General features: G+C 34.7%; 1 protein-coding gene across 4 annotated transcripts in view; it reads right to left on the bottom strand.

Moving 5' to 3' along the window:
• Positions 1–5,129: 5,129 nt before the first annotated feature.
• Positions 5,130–18,564, bottom strand: part of LOC110458109 (zinc finger protein 239-like) — a 42,206-nt gene continuing 28,771 nt past the window's right edge. For 2 of the 4 annotated variants that reach the window (XM_021509687.1, XM_021509686.1), the window contains exons 2-4: positions 10,265–11,184; positions 8,665–8,834; positions 5,130–7,297 (exon numbers count right to left, since the gene is read on the bottom strand). In XM_021509687.1, coding sequence (XP_021365362.1) covers positions 6,012–7,297; positions 8,665–8,834; positions 10,265–10,563 — 1,755 coding nt within the window. In that variant the 5' untranslated portion in view covers positions 10,564–11,184 and the 3' untranslated portion in view covers positions 5,130–6,011. The other 2 variants (XM_021509685.1, XM_021509688.1) reach the window with 2 other exon arrangements.

Here is an 18,564-nt window from a genome sequence, read left to right as displayed (position 1 = left end):
TCTAATTGAAAATTCTATCTTAACTAAGCACCAGTCTGGCTTTATACCAGGTGATTCTACTGTTAATCAGCTACTGTTTATCTATAATGAAATTGTTAGTAATATGAACCAGGGGAAGGAGCTAAGATTTTTTGTGATATTAGCAATACTTTTGACAGGGTGTGGCATAAAGGTTTCTTACATAGACTCAAAACGTATGGAATTGATGGGAATTTGCTTTTTTGGTTTGAAAATAATCTGTCTGATAGATTGCAAAGAGTCACCACTGAAGGTTATCATTCACAGTTTAAGGTTATAAATGCAGGAGTATCTCAATTATCTGTTCTTGGACCTTTTCTCCTTTATGTCAATGACATCACTGACAATGTTTCTACTTATATTAAGCTTTTTGCAGATGACACCTCCTTATATGTAATTATAGATGAAAACCCAGCACATGCAGCACAAGTTCTAACAAATGATCTCTCTAACATTGGTGAATGGAAAGGTATATGGGACATCAAATTTAACCCTAACAAAACTAAATCTGTAGTATTTTCTAGAAAACATAACAAACATCACCCCCAATAACTTTCCAAACAGCCGAATCACTGACACAACAGCACATACACACTAAGGACTGACTTTAAAAGATGATGCTTCTTGGAAACATCACCTTCTGAATATATATGAAAAATCTTACAGTAGATCAAACATTCTTCGTCAAATTTATGTAGCGTTTATTAGGCCAATTTTGGAATATGCAGACATAGTATGGGATAGTTGCACTCAACAATCTAAAGAACCTCTAGAATCTATTCAATAAGAAGCAGTCAGAATCATTACTGGACTTCGACCTGGAACGTCCCATAATACACTTTATAATATACTTGGTTGGGAAACTCTGTCAACAAGAAGAAATAAACACAAACACATAATGATGTATACAATAATGCATGGGCTGTCACCTCAATCCTTTCAATATGTCTTGAATCCTTTCATTAACAATCAAAACAATAATCCCTATTCCCTCAGACAAACAAGACTGTTTAATCCACCAATATGCAGAACTAACAATTGTTTTGACAGTTTCCGCCCTCTAATGTGCCGCACAACTATCGCTATTGATAATGATCTCTTAAACTCCCCAACTCTTGCAACCTTTAAATACCAATTGAATACAGACATTATTATTGATAATGAATCAACCTTAATTTTTAAAACAAGGTAATAGAAAGGGCCAATATTGTTCTTTGTCAACTTAGAAACTCATGTAGCAATTCAAATCTTGATTTTTATTTTCTTGAATGTCCTATGTATAATGATTTCAGACTTACTTTATTTACTTCTGTTAATAATTATGGAAATCATAACCATATTGATACAATCATTTTTCTGCAAGGCTGTCCTGATTGTGATGGATTAACAAACAGACAGTTACTTAATGATGTACAGTTATTTATTGGTAAATCCAGGCGTTTTAATCTCTTTATCATCTAACCAGCTATGCCTTTATACTTTTCTATTCCTATTCCAATTATATTACACAAATTAGAAATCTGTTTTCATTTTAAATTTACAGTAATTTAACAGTTTTGGCAACTGTGACCTGTGCATATGTTAGCATATGGACTTTTGGTCAATGTATGCCAATAACTGTGTGACTTGATAGCTTATATAAAATGTTATAAAAAAATAAATAATAGCTGTAAAAGTGTTTTGTGTGTGATATGAGAAGTGGGAATGTATTTATTTTTCAATTACGTAAATTAAGAAGGGGTTACCTCCCTTTAACTTATGTGTTTATAATTTTCATTTCAAAATTGATGCATAACATTAAATCAAATCAACAATTACATACCCGGTAATCCACGTAATCCATTTTTTAGCTACCTTTGAAGAGAATTGCCTGTTATTCCATCCAATTGACTTGTAACAACTTTGTCAATAAAATTAGTTGAAAAGAAGTATGTACATTAAATTTTGCTAGCTTGTAGGTAATAGTTTGGAAATGTCCCGGCCAAATTTTCAAGTTGATCAAAAATTCAATATGGCTGCCATGACTTATAAAGTGATTTTTTTATTTTTTTTATTTTAAACAGCCATATTTCCTTGACTCTAACTGGTTCTGTATTTATAATATAATATATTGATAGAGTGTGGCCGGGGCTACATTTGGCACATGCCATGTAATGAGGAAAAAGGTCAAGCATAAATTCTCGCCTTGGATCAAAAGATCATCTACTTTAAAAACTTTTTCATTTTTCATATTTTTTTGGAAAAAATCTTTATTTAATCGATAGTAAATGGCCATCTGATCTCTTTGATATATTTATTGTTTCTGAAACATTTCCCGTTAACGTCATATGACTTGTTCATTATTGCCTTTGATCTTTTTGGAAAGCCGACAATATTTTTACAAACTTCGGCGATCTTCATCTCCAATTCTGCACTTGCATTCCTCTGGGGGCCCTTACGAACTTATGTTACGTTCTAGGGCAATTGATATTCTAAGATGGCCGCTACTATCTTTGATTGGTTAACAGCCTATACCAATATTTTTCGTTAACGATATAAAGCACACAGTTGATCTTTGGATATGATATAAAGATATACAAGGGCAAACTTTCTCTTTCATATTGTTTTAGCAAAAATGTCAACTTCCGGTTTTCGGTATGGAGCCAAAGTTCAAGTGTGCTGTTTTGGGTAAAAACATTTACGTAGCTTCTACTCCAATTCCGCTAGTGCAATAATAACCAAAATTAGAACATGCATCCCTCTGGGGGTCCTAACGAACTTACGTTAATTTTTGAAGCAATTAAGATTCACACATGGCCGCCTCGAGCTCTGATTGGTGAACAGCCTATACCAGTACGTGAATATGTCGTTATCGATTTGAGGCACAAAGTTGATGCTTGGATATGATGAAGAAATAAGCAAGTTTTTTTTCTTTTTTCTGTCAAATTGTTTTACCAAAAAAGTCAACTTTCGGTTTTTGTTTTGGGGGTGAATGTTTTGATATGTTATATTAATCTTTATCGATCTTCTCCAATTCTACCAAGCAAATATTAACCAAAATGGTACAACTAATCTTCTGCGGCTCCTTATGGCCAGCACGAGCTCAGATGAGGTAATCTATACAATGTATTATGATAAATGGGACAAAGTTTAATATGAATAGATAGTGCGATGTGCAGTCTCTTGTACAAAATGAGCTAACTTGAAGAAATGTTAATATGAGTTATCTCCCTTTGTATTCTATATTTTGACTTCAGACAAAAAAAAGGCAAATTGTTACAATTTCTAGTATCAAACGTTATTATTTTATACCGATCAACCGGTCCTTGGTGTCGTTGGATATTCTGTTAAAATACGTAACCGTTGTATATTACTATTGTTTTGGTACTTTCCCATGACTGTAGCCATTTTGATTTGAGGCTGAAACATGTATGTCTCTCTGTAGCTAGTAAAGGTCGTATACGAATGAAACGCACCGTACAGCGCGACCTAAGATACCTGTTTGAAACCATTAAGCTGTGTTGTTCACTGATATATGGACAGTTGAACATCCTGTTTGCACACGTAAAAAGGAACAAATGATCTAATTACATTCCACGTTTTAAAAGAGGTGGTAAATGAAGACATCTGTGCTTATTATTATTAATTAATCACCTCTTTAAAAACGTAGAATATATTTAGATCATTTGTTCAGCCAGGTTGTCTTTTTCAAACAGAAATGAAACAGATTAGTTTTTAAATCATTACACAAAGATTTTTAATTCATTACATATACTTTATATTTTATGTATCATGTATGTAATGTTTGATAATTTTATATTTGGTCTGTGATATTGATATATGTCATTTATTGTGAATTGTTATTTGTTATCAACCTGTAAGTGGGCGTTCTGGCCTGTTGGATTGAAATTAATGAAAATATACTTTGGATAACAAGTATTCCGCTTTGTTTTGTGTGGTTAAATAGTAAGGCAACATGCCCAATTTTTATTACAGAATATTTTTTTGTCGGATAACTTAGCCTGTCGGTTAAGTTATTAGAGAAAAAAGGGAATAGACAGTCTTTTTGGCTCATTGAATCAGTGAAGCGCACTAGCTCGCCATGTTGAAGTTGCTTTTATCCACTCTGCATTCATATTAGCTCTGAGGGACAACTGAATTATCTACTAGCACTTCAATTATATCTACTAGTTTTGAAATTTGATAATCTAATGGAAAGTGTAATGACACACAACATTATCCCGCATTTAGTTCAAATAATGTATGCTTGTTAAATAAATAGAAGAGCCATCCGTCCAGGAATGGTCAATGGTGTCTAACGTAACAAATATAGCGCCATAATAATGGCGATATCAACAATGCGCCTGTACGAATGTCATCTAAATGTAGTAGGATTATATATTGGTAATGCCATATGATGCTAAATTTTACAAAATGTCCTCCAATACCAGTGAGAGGAAGTCGGGATTTACTATGTGCTTTAACTACTTCTTGAGGGTGTGTTTTAATTCAATGGCATTTTTGAAGTTTTAACAGGCTTGCAAAGTTAAAAAAAACATGTATTTTTTATCACTGTGGCAGACAAGATCACGAATTTGTAGTTATGTAATTTTATCTGATCAAGATGTCTCAATGGCAGCTATCTCCTTATCAAAATTATGAGAAGGAAATTTCTATTGTAGATACATTATTTCCTTTCCTTCTCAGGGATACGAATAATAAGGTAAGTAGTCTGCTTTGTCATTAATGTCATGCTATCAAACACAGATATCATTTAATAAAAAAAACTTAATCAGCAATCAAATTGCAATGAGATTAATAATTATAGTAGGAATAAAATGATAAAACGAACATTTGGTTGTTTCTAATGCCTTATTAATGATTATACAAAGGACCATGTGAAACAATGGCAATGCTAGCGCTATGTGAACACAGCTTACGTGTAGAATTTGCACAAGAAAGACAACTCTTACACAGTTTGTAAGAGATCTCTATAGCTTTTATGTATCCTATATAGATGTAGTTTTAGAGATGATAGCTAATAGACATTCTAGTACCTCCATTAATTGTTTTCTTCTAAATAATATCAATAACTTTGTAAATTTGTATTTGTTGAAACAATTCAAATAACACATTGAACAATTTATTGAAAACTTCTATAATCATAATAAACACTGTAGTGATAAAAAAATCCACAAAGTCAGAACCAGGGTAAGGCCAACGAAGCAACAAGTCACATATTTATCGTAAACACCGACCTTCATAAATCACATAAGCATATAGAATAGTTCCCAATGTGGTCCTGGTTGCGACCACAAAACTTGACCGCAGTTATTAATAAACCTGCATCCATTGACAAATTGTGCTGTTTTCTATCGCTAGTTGACATCCATCACGGACATCATGACATTCGGAGCACGTTTTTGAGTATCGATTTAACTGCAACATGTAAACATCGGCCTTTTTTATGGTCGGGAAGCATGGATATTACTATCAAAAAAGGAAACTTCTGGATAGAAAAACCGAAATCGTAACGCTTTTTTTTCAGCGTAATAATTTTTCTCTGTTGGTAATCGTTTTAGTAAAGAAATACATAATATGCACTTCTACTGTGACCCTGATTAAGTGATCTAAAATGGTAGTTAGAAGTTTAGATAATAGTTTATTTGATCAATTAGTAGAGCCAGCAATAAGAATGTTAACTACAAAGTTTCTTTAATATTTTTTGGAATCCAATACAAACGTGGCAGGTCCGTAATCTTATCATTAAAGATTGGATTGTAAGACAGTTTCGAAAAATTAAAAAAAATGTATAAGCAGGACTTATATATATTACGCTCTAGTCTTCACGTAATCCTCTGAATATAATCCCTTTCATCACTTGTCTAAGTATTTTATCGTTTGATCCAGTATGTATCAGAACATTTTTGTGTATATACTGATTTGTATTTGACACCTTCCTACAAACATATTCTACGAATTTTTCCCCAAAATGCTTTTAAAGATGATCTTCCCTATATACTACGAATAACACATTTGCAAGAAGTTTTCTTTTCAGAATACAAGCCATGTTTCCGGATAGATCGTTTGTCACTGAAACCTTCACCACACATATCACATTTGTAAAGTTTTTCTTCATTATGAATGCGGAAATGTATACGAAAGTTGCTCTTCTGATTAAACATTTTACCACACACATCACAGGTGTATGGCTTTTCTGAAGTATGTATACGAATATGCATTTGCAAGCTGTCACTTCTACTAAACGTTTTACCACAGGAATCACAGTTGTAAGGTTTTTCTCCAGTATGTGTCCTCAGGTGTTTCCGCATGTCCCCCTTGTCACCGAAACACTTACCACACATATCACACCTGTAAGGTTTCTCGCCAGAGTGTATTCGGATATGTACTTTTAGCGTGTACTTTCTACTGAAGGATTTATCACAAATATCACATTTGTATCGCTTTTCCTCTGAATGTATCATCCTATGTTTTCGTACATCACGTTTGTCACAAAATCCTTTACTACAAATATCACACGTGAAAGGCTTTTCTCCGTTGTGTACCCGACCATGTCTCTGTAGGTCCATTCTGACGTTGAATTTCTTACCACAAACATCACATTTGTAAGGTTTTTCTCCGGTATGTATGCGAAGATGTTTCTGCCTAACACACTTGCTTTTGAAATCTTTACCACATATATTGCATGTGTAAGGTCTTTCCCTAGAATGTACACGAACATGTCTCTGCATGTTTCGTTTAGCATGGAACTCCTTACCACAAACATGACATTTGTTGAATTCACCTCCTGTATGTGACGTGAGATGGATCTCCATGCTGCTCTTTTCAATGAACACCTTATCACAAACATGACATTTGTAGGGTTTTTCACAAGAACCACCGACATTTTGTTTCCAATTACGATGACTAAAACTGTCACAATTGTATTTTTCTTTATATGTTTTGCTTTCTTCTTTAGGCTGTTTCTGTGCTTTGATATGAGGCCTATTCCCCTTTCTGACGTCTTTAGGCTGTTTCTGTACTTTGATAAGAGGCCTATTCCCCTTTCTGACGTCTTTAGGCTGTTTCTGTACTTTGATATGAGGCCTATTCCCTTTCCTGACGTCTTTAGGCTGTTCCTTTACTTTGAAAAGAGGCCTGTTCCCCTTCCTGACGTCTTTAGGCTGTTCCTTTACTTTGATATGAGGCTTATTCCCCTTCCTGACGTCTTTAGGCTGTTCCTGTACTTTGATATGAGGCATTTTCCCCTTCCTGATATCTTTTGTCGAATAAGAGACTTCTAAAACAAATAAACGCAAAACTATTACTGAAACAATAATTTGGTGTTGAACACTGGTCAATTTCAAGATGACTGTTTAATATGATGTACGCAGCATGGTATATTTGCTCAGCCTACATAAGCTGCAATTGCCCTAACCAAGATTTCACCTATAGCCAAATTCTAAACTAGCAAATATAGAAAAAGGTAACTAGCTGTACATGTATATTAAATTGAAAACTGTATGCATTATATTATACTATTAGACATATGCTCCATGTTCATTTTTAAAAGACTTACTGGGTACATGCATACGAAATGTCATCCTACTGCATGTATTATATTATACTATTAGACACGTGCTCCATGTTAATTTAAAAAATAAATCTAACTAGGTACATGGAGACTCAATTTGATTTCTGTATGTATAATGTTATACTAGTATTAGATATATGCTCCAGACAAAAACTGTTTCAATGATTGGCGTCAAGGACCGAAATGTAGCTATTTTTAGTACACAATTCTCTGTCATTCCAAGCTACCGGGCTATTCTGTATATCGTATGATATGCATTATATATATCTCACTTGAAGTACGTAATGCGCCCATAATCTGGTTCCTGACACATATTAACTCTAGATGTTACCTGGAACACAAATAGTGTACCCTGTTTCCTGGAACACAAATAGTGTACCCTGTTTCCTTGAACAGAAATAGTCTACCCTGTTTCTTTGAACACAAATAGTCTACCATGTTTCCTGGAACACAAATAATGTTCCCTGTTTCCTGAAAAACAATAGGTTACCCTGTTTTCTGGAACACAAATAGTCTATACTGTTTCCTTGAACACAAATAGTGTACCTTGTTTCCTGGAACACAAATATTCTACCCTGTCTCCTGGAACACAAATATTCTACCCTGTCTCCTGGACATAAATTGAGTTTATTCCCCTTTCATAGGTTCGCGCTGTTGTACAACTAAATGATATTTTGAAGCAGTATCATGATGGGTACACAGCTATTTCAGACATGTAACCACATACATGAAAACTTCTTTTTAAATATTTATTGTTTACTTGGTAGTGTTAGCGATAACCTTGGTCTATTGATTAGCCCGACAGGTTATAAGCATCAGATAACACAAATCCCGTGTTTTGGTTCAAATCGCCCGAGTGTACAATTTCTTTTCAAATTAAAATATGTTTTTTTAATATGCGAGATAAAATATCAGAAACATCACAAAATATAGAAGACATCGGAAAGATGCCATTTGGAGATTTGTCAACTGGAAATATAACTGTAAAGGAAAGTCCGAATTGAGGCAACTTAAAAAGTACTACAGATTTTTTATACCAAAGAGGTCACGTGACCTAACACATGATTGAATACCTTTACTTATACAATAGGTTGTTGTGTTTGCTTTCATCTGCTCAATTTGCGTCACTGTCACTAGATCTCTTCGGTGTTGCTCCTGGCATTCCTTTCTGGTCTTGGTTATTACCATCTGTTGTACTAAATCCCAAAAGTCCGGGTGATCCTCGGGTATAAATGTGATAGCACTGTAACAGACAGGAAACCTGTTAACCTGGAACGATCTTAGAAACTTATTACTGACATTTTCTCTGCATTGCCACTATATAAATATACCAAAGCTTTAATTTAAGTGACAATAAATAATCATGACGTCGGTAATGACCTTGTTGGTTGTTTCATTGATGGAAAATACACTCCAAATATGAAGAAAAAATGGAAATCTTAATACCATCTGTGCGTTAATATCAATAATATCAATGAAAATAGAAATATAAGTTTCAAAGTGCATTCTGCTCAGTCTTAACATGTAGTCCTACACTTATAGGGCTGCAGACAAATATTTATGACACTCCAACGGTCATGATGCGATTTGCCTCTGCTCTTGTTTAAGATTGTAAGACTATAACTAATACTTTAATGCTGACTTATATCAATAATGGATCTACGAGTTAGGGAGATAGTTGATACTTATTATACCTCTACTTAGTTTACACTTTACAAAAGTAACCACATAAACAAGCTATTTCCCCTCTTACTGCATGCCAGGGAAATAGTTCATCTGGAGGGGTGCGATAGTTTTGAAACTATTTCCCTCGGAAAATCCGGGAAATTGAGTTACGGCGTGGGCGGGGCCTGACCGAATATTGACCAATCAGCGCAATCGAATTAATTCAGAATTCGCATTTATGTTAATGCTAATTTTCAAGCAAAAGCTGTGATTTATTGTTTATTGTACATGTGATATCCTTTATTTCATGTTATTGCAAATACTGTTTTTTTCTGATGTTTTAGTTTTTTTAATAAAGTGTCCCAACTGTTGAAAATTTGTTGTCTAATAATATTTAGAATATTGTAAGGGAGTGTTTGTATCGTTATAATAAAACAGTTGAAGTGTGGGTATTTCGGGATATAGCAAGTTTATGATCCCCCTCGTCCAGGGCTTCACCTCGGGAAATAGTCCTGGTCTCGGGGGATCATTAACTTGCTATATCCTTCATACCCATACTTTAACTGTTAACTAAACTGCAACAGTTTAACCCCACGAGTTACATGTTGATCAGACATTTGAGTAAAGACACTGATCCATGAATTTCATAAACAAATTATTATGTACTTTACTATATATAAACCAAAGGGAAAGAAAAAATGCATTCTATCGTCAATGGATTGCACTTAAACTAGTGAAACTCATATCATTCTTCAAATAAAAACATATACTTAACCAGCTTTATGTGTCCCTTCAGTACATTATTTAAAACTTTTGGTAGATTTATATAGTTATTGAAACACTTATATTATTACTGATACAGAACTTTGATTTGTATGCCCATACACATTCATTGATATAGTTATATAACCTATACCTATGTATTTAGTTACCAACATATGACATCACCTATACCTAAATGTCAAGTTACTGATGTAGTAATTTGAACTGAAAGAATTTTCCACTTACCGACGCAAATGTGTGATCTCAAAGGAAGTCCATTTTCTTTCTTGGAGCGGTTCTGTTTTACTGTGCTCCTGTTTATCCAGCAAGCGGGTCATTGTTCTAGATGTCACGCCATTTCTTGACCTTTGAACTACGTCATCACTTTCAATACAGCGAGACATTGTTCTAGTTGTCACACCATTCCTTGACCTTTGAACTACGTCATCACTGTCAACACAGCGAGACATTGTTTTATTTGTCACACCATTTTTTGACCTTTGACCTTTGCCATCCCTGTCAGCACAGCGATACATTATTCCCATTGTTGCATCATTTCTTGACCTTTGAACTACGTCATCACTGTAGGCACATTTCTCGTTATTACAAGATTGAAAGACTAAAAGAGAAGATGCTGTTTTCCCTTAATTGTCACCTTTTTAACTTTGCTGGCTGTTATTTGAAACATATTTGCTCAAAACATGAATAATCCTAACTTGTTCCCAAGAAATTTGTCCTCTATGTCTTTGCCTTAACTTTGTAACCTGCTTATTCACACAAATATCACGATCTACATATAAGAGTCGTTATAATTCTCCCTCTCTTGTGACGGTTTTGTCCGAGTTCTGTCATGATCTTAATATGTATTCATCTCATCTGTATCAACCTGTGTATCAGTTCTCATCGCCTTCTCCTGACGTTCATCTGTCATTTTTGTCTCCTTTCCACTACTTTTCCGTTGTATGTATATATTTGTTTTCATTGATTCGATTTTGATCACTTTGGAATCTTTTATACAAACTTTGCACTTAATATGATATACTCTATTAAGTGATGGCCTTACAACAATCTATTGTATATCCATGTATTCGATGTCAGGACATTGGATAGAATAGTGAATATCTGTGTCATTTACAGCAATATCTCTTCTCTGTGACTTTGAGATCCTGAAACGACAATAAAAACATTCCCAGTGTATAAGTTACACATTTCATAATTGAAAAAAAAGTATTGCTTACATTTAGAAATATTTGCATTTCTATTGAACTTGATCTCCTACCAAGGAGTATTAAGACAATTTTCCTATGAATACGCCAGAAAATTAGTGCAGAAATTAGTCCAATTAATAGTTACAATCTGTTTTTTTTATTTTCCCTTTTCAGAAAGTTAAGCTTGAAAAAACATCTGTTTATGTATGATGTGTTTTTAAGGATTGTAAACAACACAGAACAGCTTTTCCTATCAGACGATTTCACACTCACAGTGACGTCACATGCGTCAGCACATATCATGTCATAAACAACTTGCACACATCAAATATTTAAGAAATTCTAAAAAAACGCATTAAATGTAAATATATATGGATCGAATCATGTTGTGTTGAGATTGATGGAGGTATAAACCTCCATGGATCTTGAGAAAAATTTGATATGAACTGCTTTGAATTTCATTAATATACCCCATAAACCTCAATACAAAATGATTCAATCCTTTAATGACAATCATATTATGTAGTCAATAATAATAATTCGAGGTTCTTATATACCGCTTTATCACAAGCTGGTTCGTAGGTCGTCTCAAAGCGGTTCACAAATTATTATCCGTGGTTATAAGGCCTATGCAACCAGCCAATACCTTTCTCAACTCCCTGGGGAGCATACAGCCGGAGCTGCCATTTTGACGCTCACAGCTAGCATTCTACCCAAACACGTACTTATTTACAGCTGAGTAGACTGGAACAAGCGGAGTAAAGTATCTTGCTCAAAGATACAACACAGTGCCGTGACTTGAGTCGAACTCGCAACCCTCCGGTCATGAGTCCGGCGTCCTACCACTAGACTACCGTGTCTCCACAACGTAAGTCAAAACAGTCATGTCTCATTGTTTTTTTTTGTTTTATTATTTTACTATTGTTCTATCTGTTATAGCCTTATACACGTAATTTCTTCTAGCAAACCTTATACAGGAGCCTGCAGTGGAAATGTAAATACAAAAATATATACACAATGTCAAGGTGGTGATGTTCAACCTTGACATTGATAAAAAAAACATGGTTTTCCTATGTTATTTGTTGGATTATGTTGATATTGTTGTAAAAATGATATTGAGTTCGTTTCGTACAGAGTGTTCGTTGCAAAAGTATCAAACATAAAAAATCCACGTTAAAACAAAAGGTGAGATACAAACAACGCACCATCCATTGATCATTGTACATTATATAGTTGCAGAAATTTAACTTTAGTTTTCTATTATTAAGCAGTAGCTGTCTGTTATTGTGTTTAATCAAGGACAATTTTCTGGCCAAACAATGGAAGTAACAGATAAAAGATAACTTTAAGACCTAGCAAGTTTAATAAGAAAATCCACATAGTTCTTACAAAACAATCGTTTTTCCAGATACATTTAAATTTAAATATATCATTCATATTTTCCAGTAAAATATAGTCCATTGAAACATCATCGATATACTTATTTTATCCAGAAATAATCCAGCTGACCGTCACTGTTGAATTAAAAATTGAAATCAATCACACTGCACAGCAAATTTGATTTCAGGAATGATAAAATAAACATTTTCAAAACATAAAAAGTATAACATATTTGTTTCATGAAATGGGCGAACTTACACCAGATTCAGATATAATCCGATGTATATACACACTATTTTATACATGTGTTGATGTAGTATTAATCCCATAGGCATTTCCTGATGAATAACAAACCGTGGTTTTCAGTATAGTGGTTCTTTTATGAAAGCTACAGTAAATTAACTGCCATCAAAACATATTGAAAGCAATATTGTCATCTCATGAGAATTACACGTTCTCGTTTGAACTGTCCATGCTGGGCTGAGTGATAAATAATCAGGGTCCCAATAACAATAAAGTCGCTCTGCATAAACCTGTCCAATAAGTCAGCAATATGCACTCATGCATGATCGACCGTAGCCCATGCTGCAGTTCATAAATGCCTTGTCATTAACTTCGTTACCGGTGAACTGTTAAATAACTCTCTGTGAGAGAATGGACAATTTCTCGCCTCTTTCCTTTCCTTAAACAAGATTCGTTGTGATCCTATCCTTTCTTGGCATCCGAGACACGGAAAATGAAAACACTGCAAGAAAAGGTTTTGCAACATGTATTAAAGCTTGCTTACTTTTATGAAACAACATGAAACGAAATAATGATTTGAAAGCTTCATATTTCAGTTGAATAAAGCTCCTTGCGACGAGGTCGTACTTTGACTCCAACAGGGAATTTATACCTCACATTATGACGCCTTTTCCGTTTTCTTAAATTGGTAGTCAAGCGTAGTGTTTCTTCGTTGTACCTAGTTACATTATTCGGTGCCATATCAATTGTTCCATGTATCGTTTGGTTATAACCATCTGCAGACCTCAGTCGTCACATGCCTGCATTTTAATGTCTTCAGTTGCGCCAATATCCATACCATAGCTGGTGTCTGTTGTTTTATGGTCGGCTTGTACTGGTTTCTTACTGCTTTTGAGCTCCTAGGTGTACGTCCGACATGTTGGACTGTACTCAACGAAATAAGGTTTAGCGTTTGGTTGGTTGATGGGTTTATAGTCTACACTTCACTGACGAAGTCTGTGTTCGGTCGACTTGAGGGGGTAAATTGACGCTTACCGGGCCCTCTGAGATTCAGAAGTCCTGCTCATCCAGGTCACGCTCTAAGGTCGGACAGCTCCTTAGATGCGGACAGGCTGTCACAGCTACTGAGGTCTACGGGAACACGTCCTTTCTGTAGTCCTCACTGCCCTCCTATGAGGTTTAACGGCTATTGGTCCGTCCATTATAAGGCCGTGTTGTGGCTTCTGATTGTTCAGCTAATACGTCAGTGCGCAAGCGCAGATGTTCGAGAGTTGTAGGCTTTAAATCCACGAGTTACAGACCCTGGACCGTTTTTCTTGTCCGTTTAAACGCAAACGCAACGCAAACGCAACAGAACGAAAACGCAACGGAAACTCAAAAAACCGCAACGGAAACGCAACGGAAACCTAACGCAAACGCACATAACCCGTTTAATTAAACACGCTCCTAAAAACGCCGTTCATAGTAGACCAATAACGGCCTTAGATTTAGATGTACTTGCTCGCGGAAGCGTGTCGGTCTCTGACCCTAACTCTGACCTATATTTACCTATACAGCGCTCTCGTGTTATTTGCACAGCGGCAGATGCAGATGTACTTATAGGCAACATTTTCCCTGTCAGCACCAAAAAAATAATTTGGAATAATGATTTGTCCGCCGATTGTTTGTGAATATTGATAATTCGTTTTGAAATGGAATTAAACTTTTAATGTTATCCATTTGGAACTCAACAGTACATTACATTTAACATCTAATCAGTTAATCTACACGACGCCGAAACACATTCATTTTTATGAATTCATAAGATTAAAAGTATATTTGATGTTGGTGGTTTCTCACTTTTTTAATTTCTATATTTTCCCCAAATATTATTTCAAGGTGAAATTACGGGAATAGTCTTGAACAATGGTTCTTCGACATCAACAATACATATGGATACGTCTAGTGGGTAGTTTATTTTTTTAGTCTCAAATTCTGAATTTGTTGCTAAAAATTATTAAATCAATTTGTCGAAAAATAATTAACAACCCAAACTTAACAACGTACGTGTAATTGTTTGTTTTTATTTAAACTACGCGATAGCAAATGTTCAAAAGGAGATGAAATATGAAACTTGTGTTTTGAAAATATTGGATATGAATATCATCATATTTATAAAACAAGTGAATGGAATGAGTTTGCATAGAATATTATTCCTGTATTATCTTACAAATCCAACTGAAATGCTGCAAGTCAATTCCGTGTAATTATTGTTTTTTCTTAAAATCGTCCTTTCTACTTATATCTCAAACAGGTATAATTCTTATGATATTCTCTTTAGTGGTATTATTTGATAATTATAATCAGTATCTATATGAATGATATTGAAGCCGGAGCATTAGTTATATGTATCTTATTTATACATCTTACAGCACAACATACATGTATACATTCTATGCACCTTGTTACGCTTAATCATATTCATTGCTGTACCCACGGACTTAGATAATCTAATTCCGTGCTGTACCTCAAGGTACACATTTTCATTTGTCTGAGTGATGAAAATATAATCTGAAATCTGAATACTTATGTAATTCCCTCCTTAAAACAGCCTTGAACTAAAGTTTTGTATTGCTTTCTCTTGACCGTCATTTTGAAAAATATACTGCACAAACAGCATTGATTAATCCCAACTATCATCTGGTCTTTGCTTTTACATGACCTTACCTTTATTATTGTTTAAACGTGTGGTCACCCCTGTTACCTGCGGCTATTGTTATTTCGAAGATGAAGACCACATGGTGTGGTTTCAGGCACAGGGACCCGGGCATTTGCTACAGTTGGTTTGTTTGGACCTATCCCGCTGTGTAGTAATATTGGATGTTCTTCTTCTTCTTGATGTGATAAGGCGTCATGTATATTAACTTAATCTGAGAATTTAGGAAGTATAAATTAGATGTTTTAGTGGTTAACACTATTGCTTGAAATAAGTACCGCCCCTCCTTCCAACCGCATCCAAGATTTTATTTAGACTCTCGGGTCCCTGTGGACGCAGAGACGTCCTTTGTCGACGTATCTAGATTAAATTTCTCCCACGAAATCTGAGAATTTAGGAAATATAAAGTAGATGTATATCAACCAACACATGGGGAGAATGATTACTCCGACATATCAGAATAGGTCCAAACAAACATTATTGTAACTAATTAAGTAGCTTATACTACTTTTTATACGTCTCTGATTTAATTTTACGTATCGTTTTAAATTAATTGAAATATTAAACAGGGAAAGTATTAAGACGACCTCCGTGCACGGGTGTGTGTAACTTCGGGTATATAATAATGAAGAATGAAGCTGAGTAACACTTAATGCCCTTTTCATTATGCGTTGGAAACGTATGGTTGTGAGGCATAGATAACAAAGGACATCAAGGGATTAGGGGGTTAGATTAGAGTTTATTAATTTGAAGTTACGCTATAAATATATCAGAATGTGCTTTATGTATTTTATATCAACTAAATTCAAATGAGATTTAGATCACTAGTTCCGTAAAAATTAAAATAGTGTGTGGGGGAGGGGTTAGGCGGTCAGCATCTGACGAATGACGGCAACATTTCTTTTAAAACATTTTTCTAACATACATAATAGTTTTATTTTTCATAATTTCCTTTCTTAAATCTGCAACAAAGAGGTGTTTTGACAGGGACAGTATACGTCCCTGGTTTTGATAGGAAATTACATATACCATTTATATCTTATAATTGGCACAAACATGTCCAGTATATAACACCGTCCTTTCAGATATACGATTAGCAACTGATTCGTGTGTCAAGAGGTTGAATGAGTATCAAAATCAAACTTCACACTGTATCTATTTAAATTTTCATAATTTTAATTTCTTTTATTCCTCTAAGCACATTTTATTCTACTTGAAAATCATAAATTTACGTTTCTAGTTGTAAGTATTTTATGATAATTTCAGCAAAATCACAATGTAAATCCTAACGTGTGAAGTCATCTCATATCAAAATCCTTTTGCTAATTTACCTGGATATGTAAACCAGAACAGACCGGCGTGTTACGATGACCATAATCGCTATCAGAGGTGGCCTTAGCTCAGCGGGGGTGCACTACCCCTCACCGGTACATCCCGATTTCAGTAAAGCCAAAGCACACGCCTGTACTGGTGGTCGTGTACTGAAAGGCGCAAGGCCGTACGTAATAGCGGACGTTTCAAGTAAAACGTTACCATCAAAATCAATCTGTACTGGCTCTTATTAAAGTGTACCCTGACGAAAATAAAAATGAATATATTTTTATTCTATATCATCCAAACACAAAAATGTCGAAAACCGCCTAAAAATCGGTCATCCCAATAACGAGATATTGACGTGTAAATTGTACGATTTTCACCTGTCCTTCTTCTCCCAATTGGCATAAACGTAACTTGTGCTGATTCGGCCCCTATCGGCTGTGACGTCACAAGTTCAACGCCTGTAGCGGTCACCATCGAAGGAATATGCGATTATCAAGAACAGTCATGGTCATATATCGTCAGATTGCGAATTAATATGTTTTTTTTTAGTTTTGAGGAATCAGATTATGCTGAAGTTAACATTATGTATATGATATCCAGCCATATAAAAATGTTCAAGAATTTCCAGACAGTGAGTTTAATCACGGACTTAGATAACTAATCTAATTCCGTGGTTTAATTGAAACCAAACTGAAGACTCTGAATAGGGTAACATAGACTGGTAGCATTGCATGTCCTGATCCTGAGCACTGATAAGACTTTTTTCGAATGAACGAGTTTGAGGGAAATTAAACAGAAATAGTCTCAATGTTATCGATCAAAGATATTTCTTGATTTTAGCTGCAAAGTCAGTTTGCAATCATTTTCTTTACTCTACACAGAGACGTATATACTTTATATGTTTCTGCTCTACAGTGAGAACTTATCCAATCATGTCGTCATTGAACAGCACTGCGTCGTGACCAGTTTCTGTGTCGGAATATTTATTTTGAAAAAAGTTATATACTGTGGTACCTCTACGGTCTAAAAATACGGAAATATATCAGTGAAAATGTTTACAAAATAACTTCAACGCTGGTGTCTGCTGTTTTTAAATGTCAATATTTGTAGTATCACCGCTTACAAAAGTTTTAATTTAACATCTTGGTTAAATTATGAAAATCATCTCGATCCACTCCCTTAGCATACTTGGGTATGAAATGTGTGTACAGGTAAATAATATGGAAGGGGATCACCGCCATAATTATTTTTTATAGAATTAGTTACTTCTGGTTTTGAATCTAATTCTATGTACATTTGTATTATTTCCCTAGTTGATAAGTTATATAATTAGTTACTTCTGGTTTGGAATCTAATTCTATGTACATTTGTATTATTTATCTAGTTGATTAGTCTAGTGTCTATTTTCCATGCTATGTACATTTGTGTTGTTTCACTCGTTTACAAATCTATTGCGTGTTCATTCCATGCTATGCTAGTTCTACCGATCGCGATTTCGACATCGTTTATGATGGAGCGCCACTTGTCGTCTTAATGAGGAACTAAAATTCTAGAATTCATTCTAGCATTTATTCTAGAATTTTAGTTCTCATTAAGACAACAGCCGGCGCTTAAATCGCCAACGAAATTCGCGGAAAATAATGCTCGCTCCCTTAAACCGGAAACAGACCCGATTGTGGCAGTAGATTTTTGGAAAAATA

Source organism: Mizuhopecten yessoensis, unplaced genomic scaffold (assembly GCF_002113885.1).
Source record: "Mizuhopecten yessoensis strain PY_sf001 unplaced genomic scaffold, ASM211388v2 scaffold9431, whole genome shotgun sequence".
NCBI classification, from domain to species: domain Eukaryota; kingdom Metazoa; phylum Mollusca; class Bivalvia; order Pectinida; family Pectinidae; genus Mizuhopecten; species Mizuhopecten yessoensis.
Note: the sequence above shows the minus strand (reverse complement) of the source record. Positions and strands in the feature narration are given on the sequence as shown.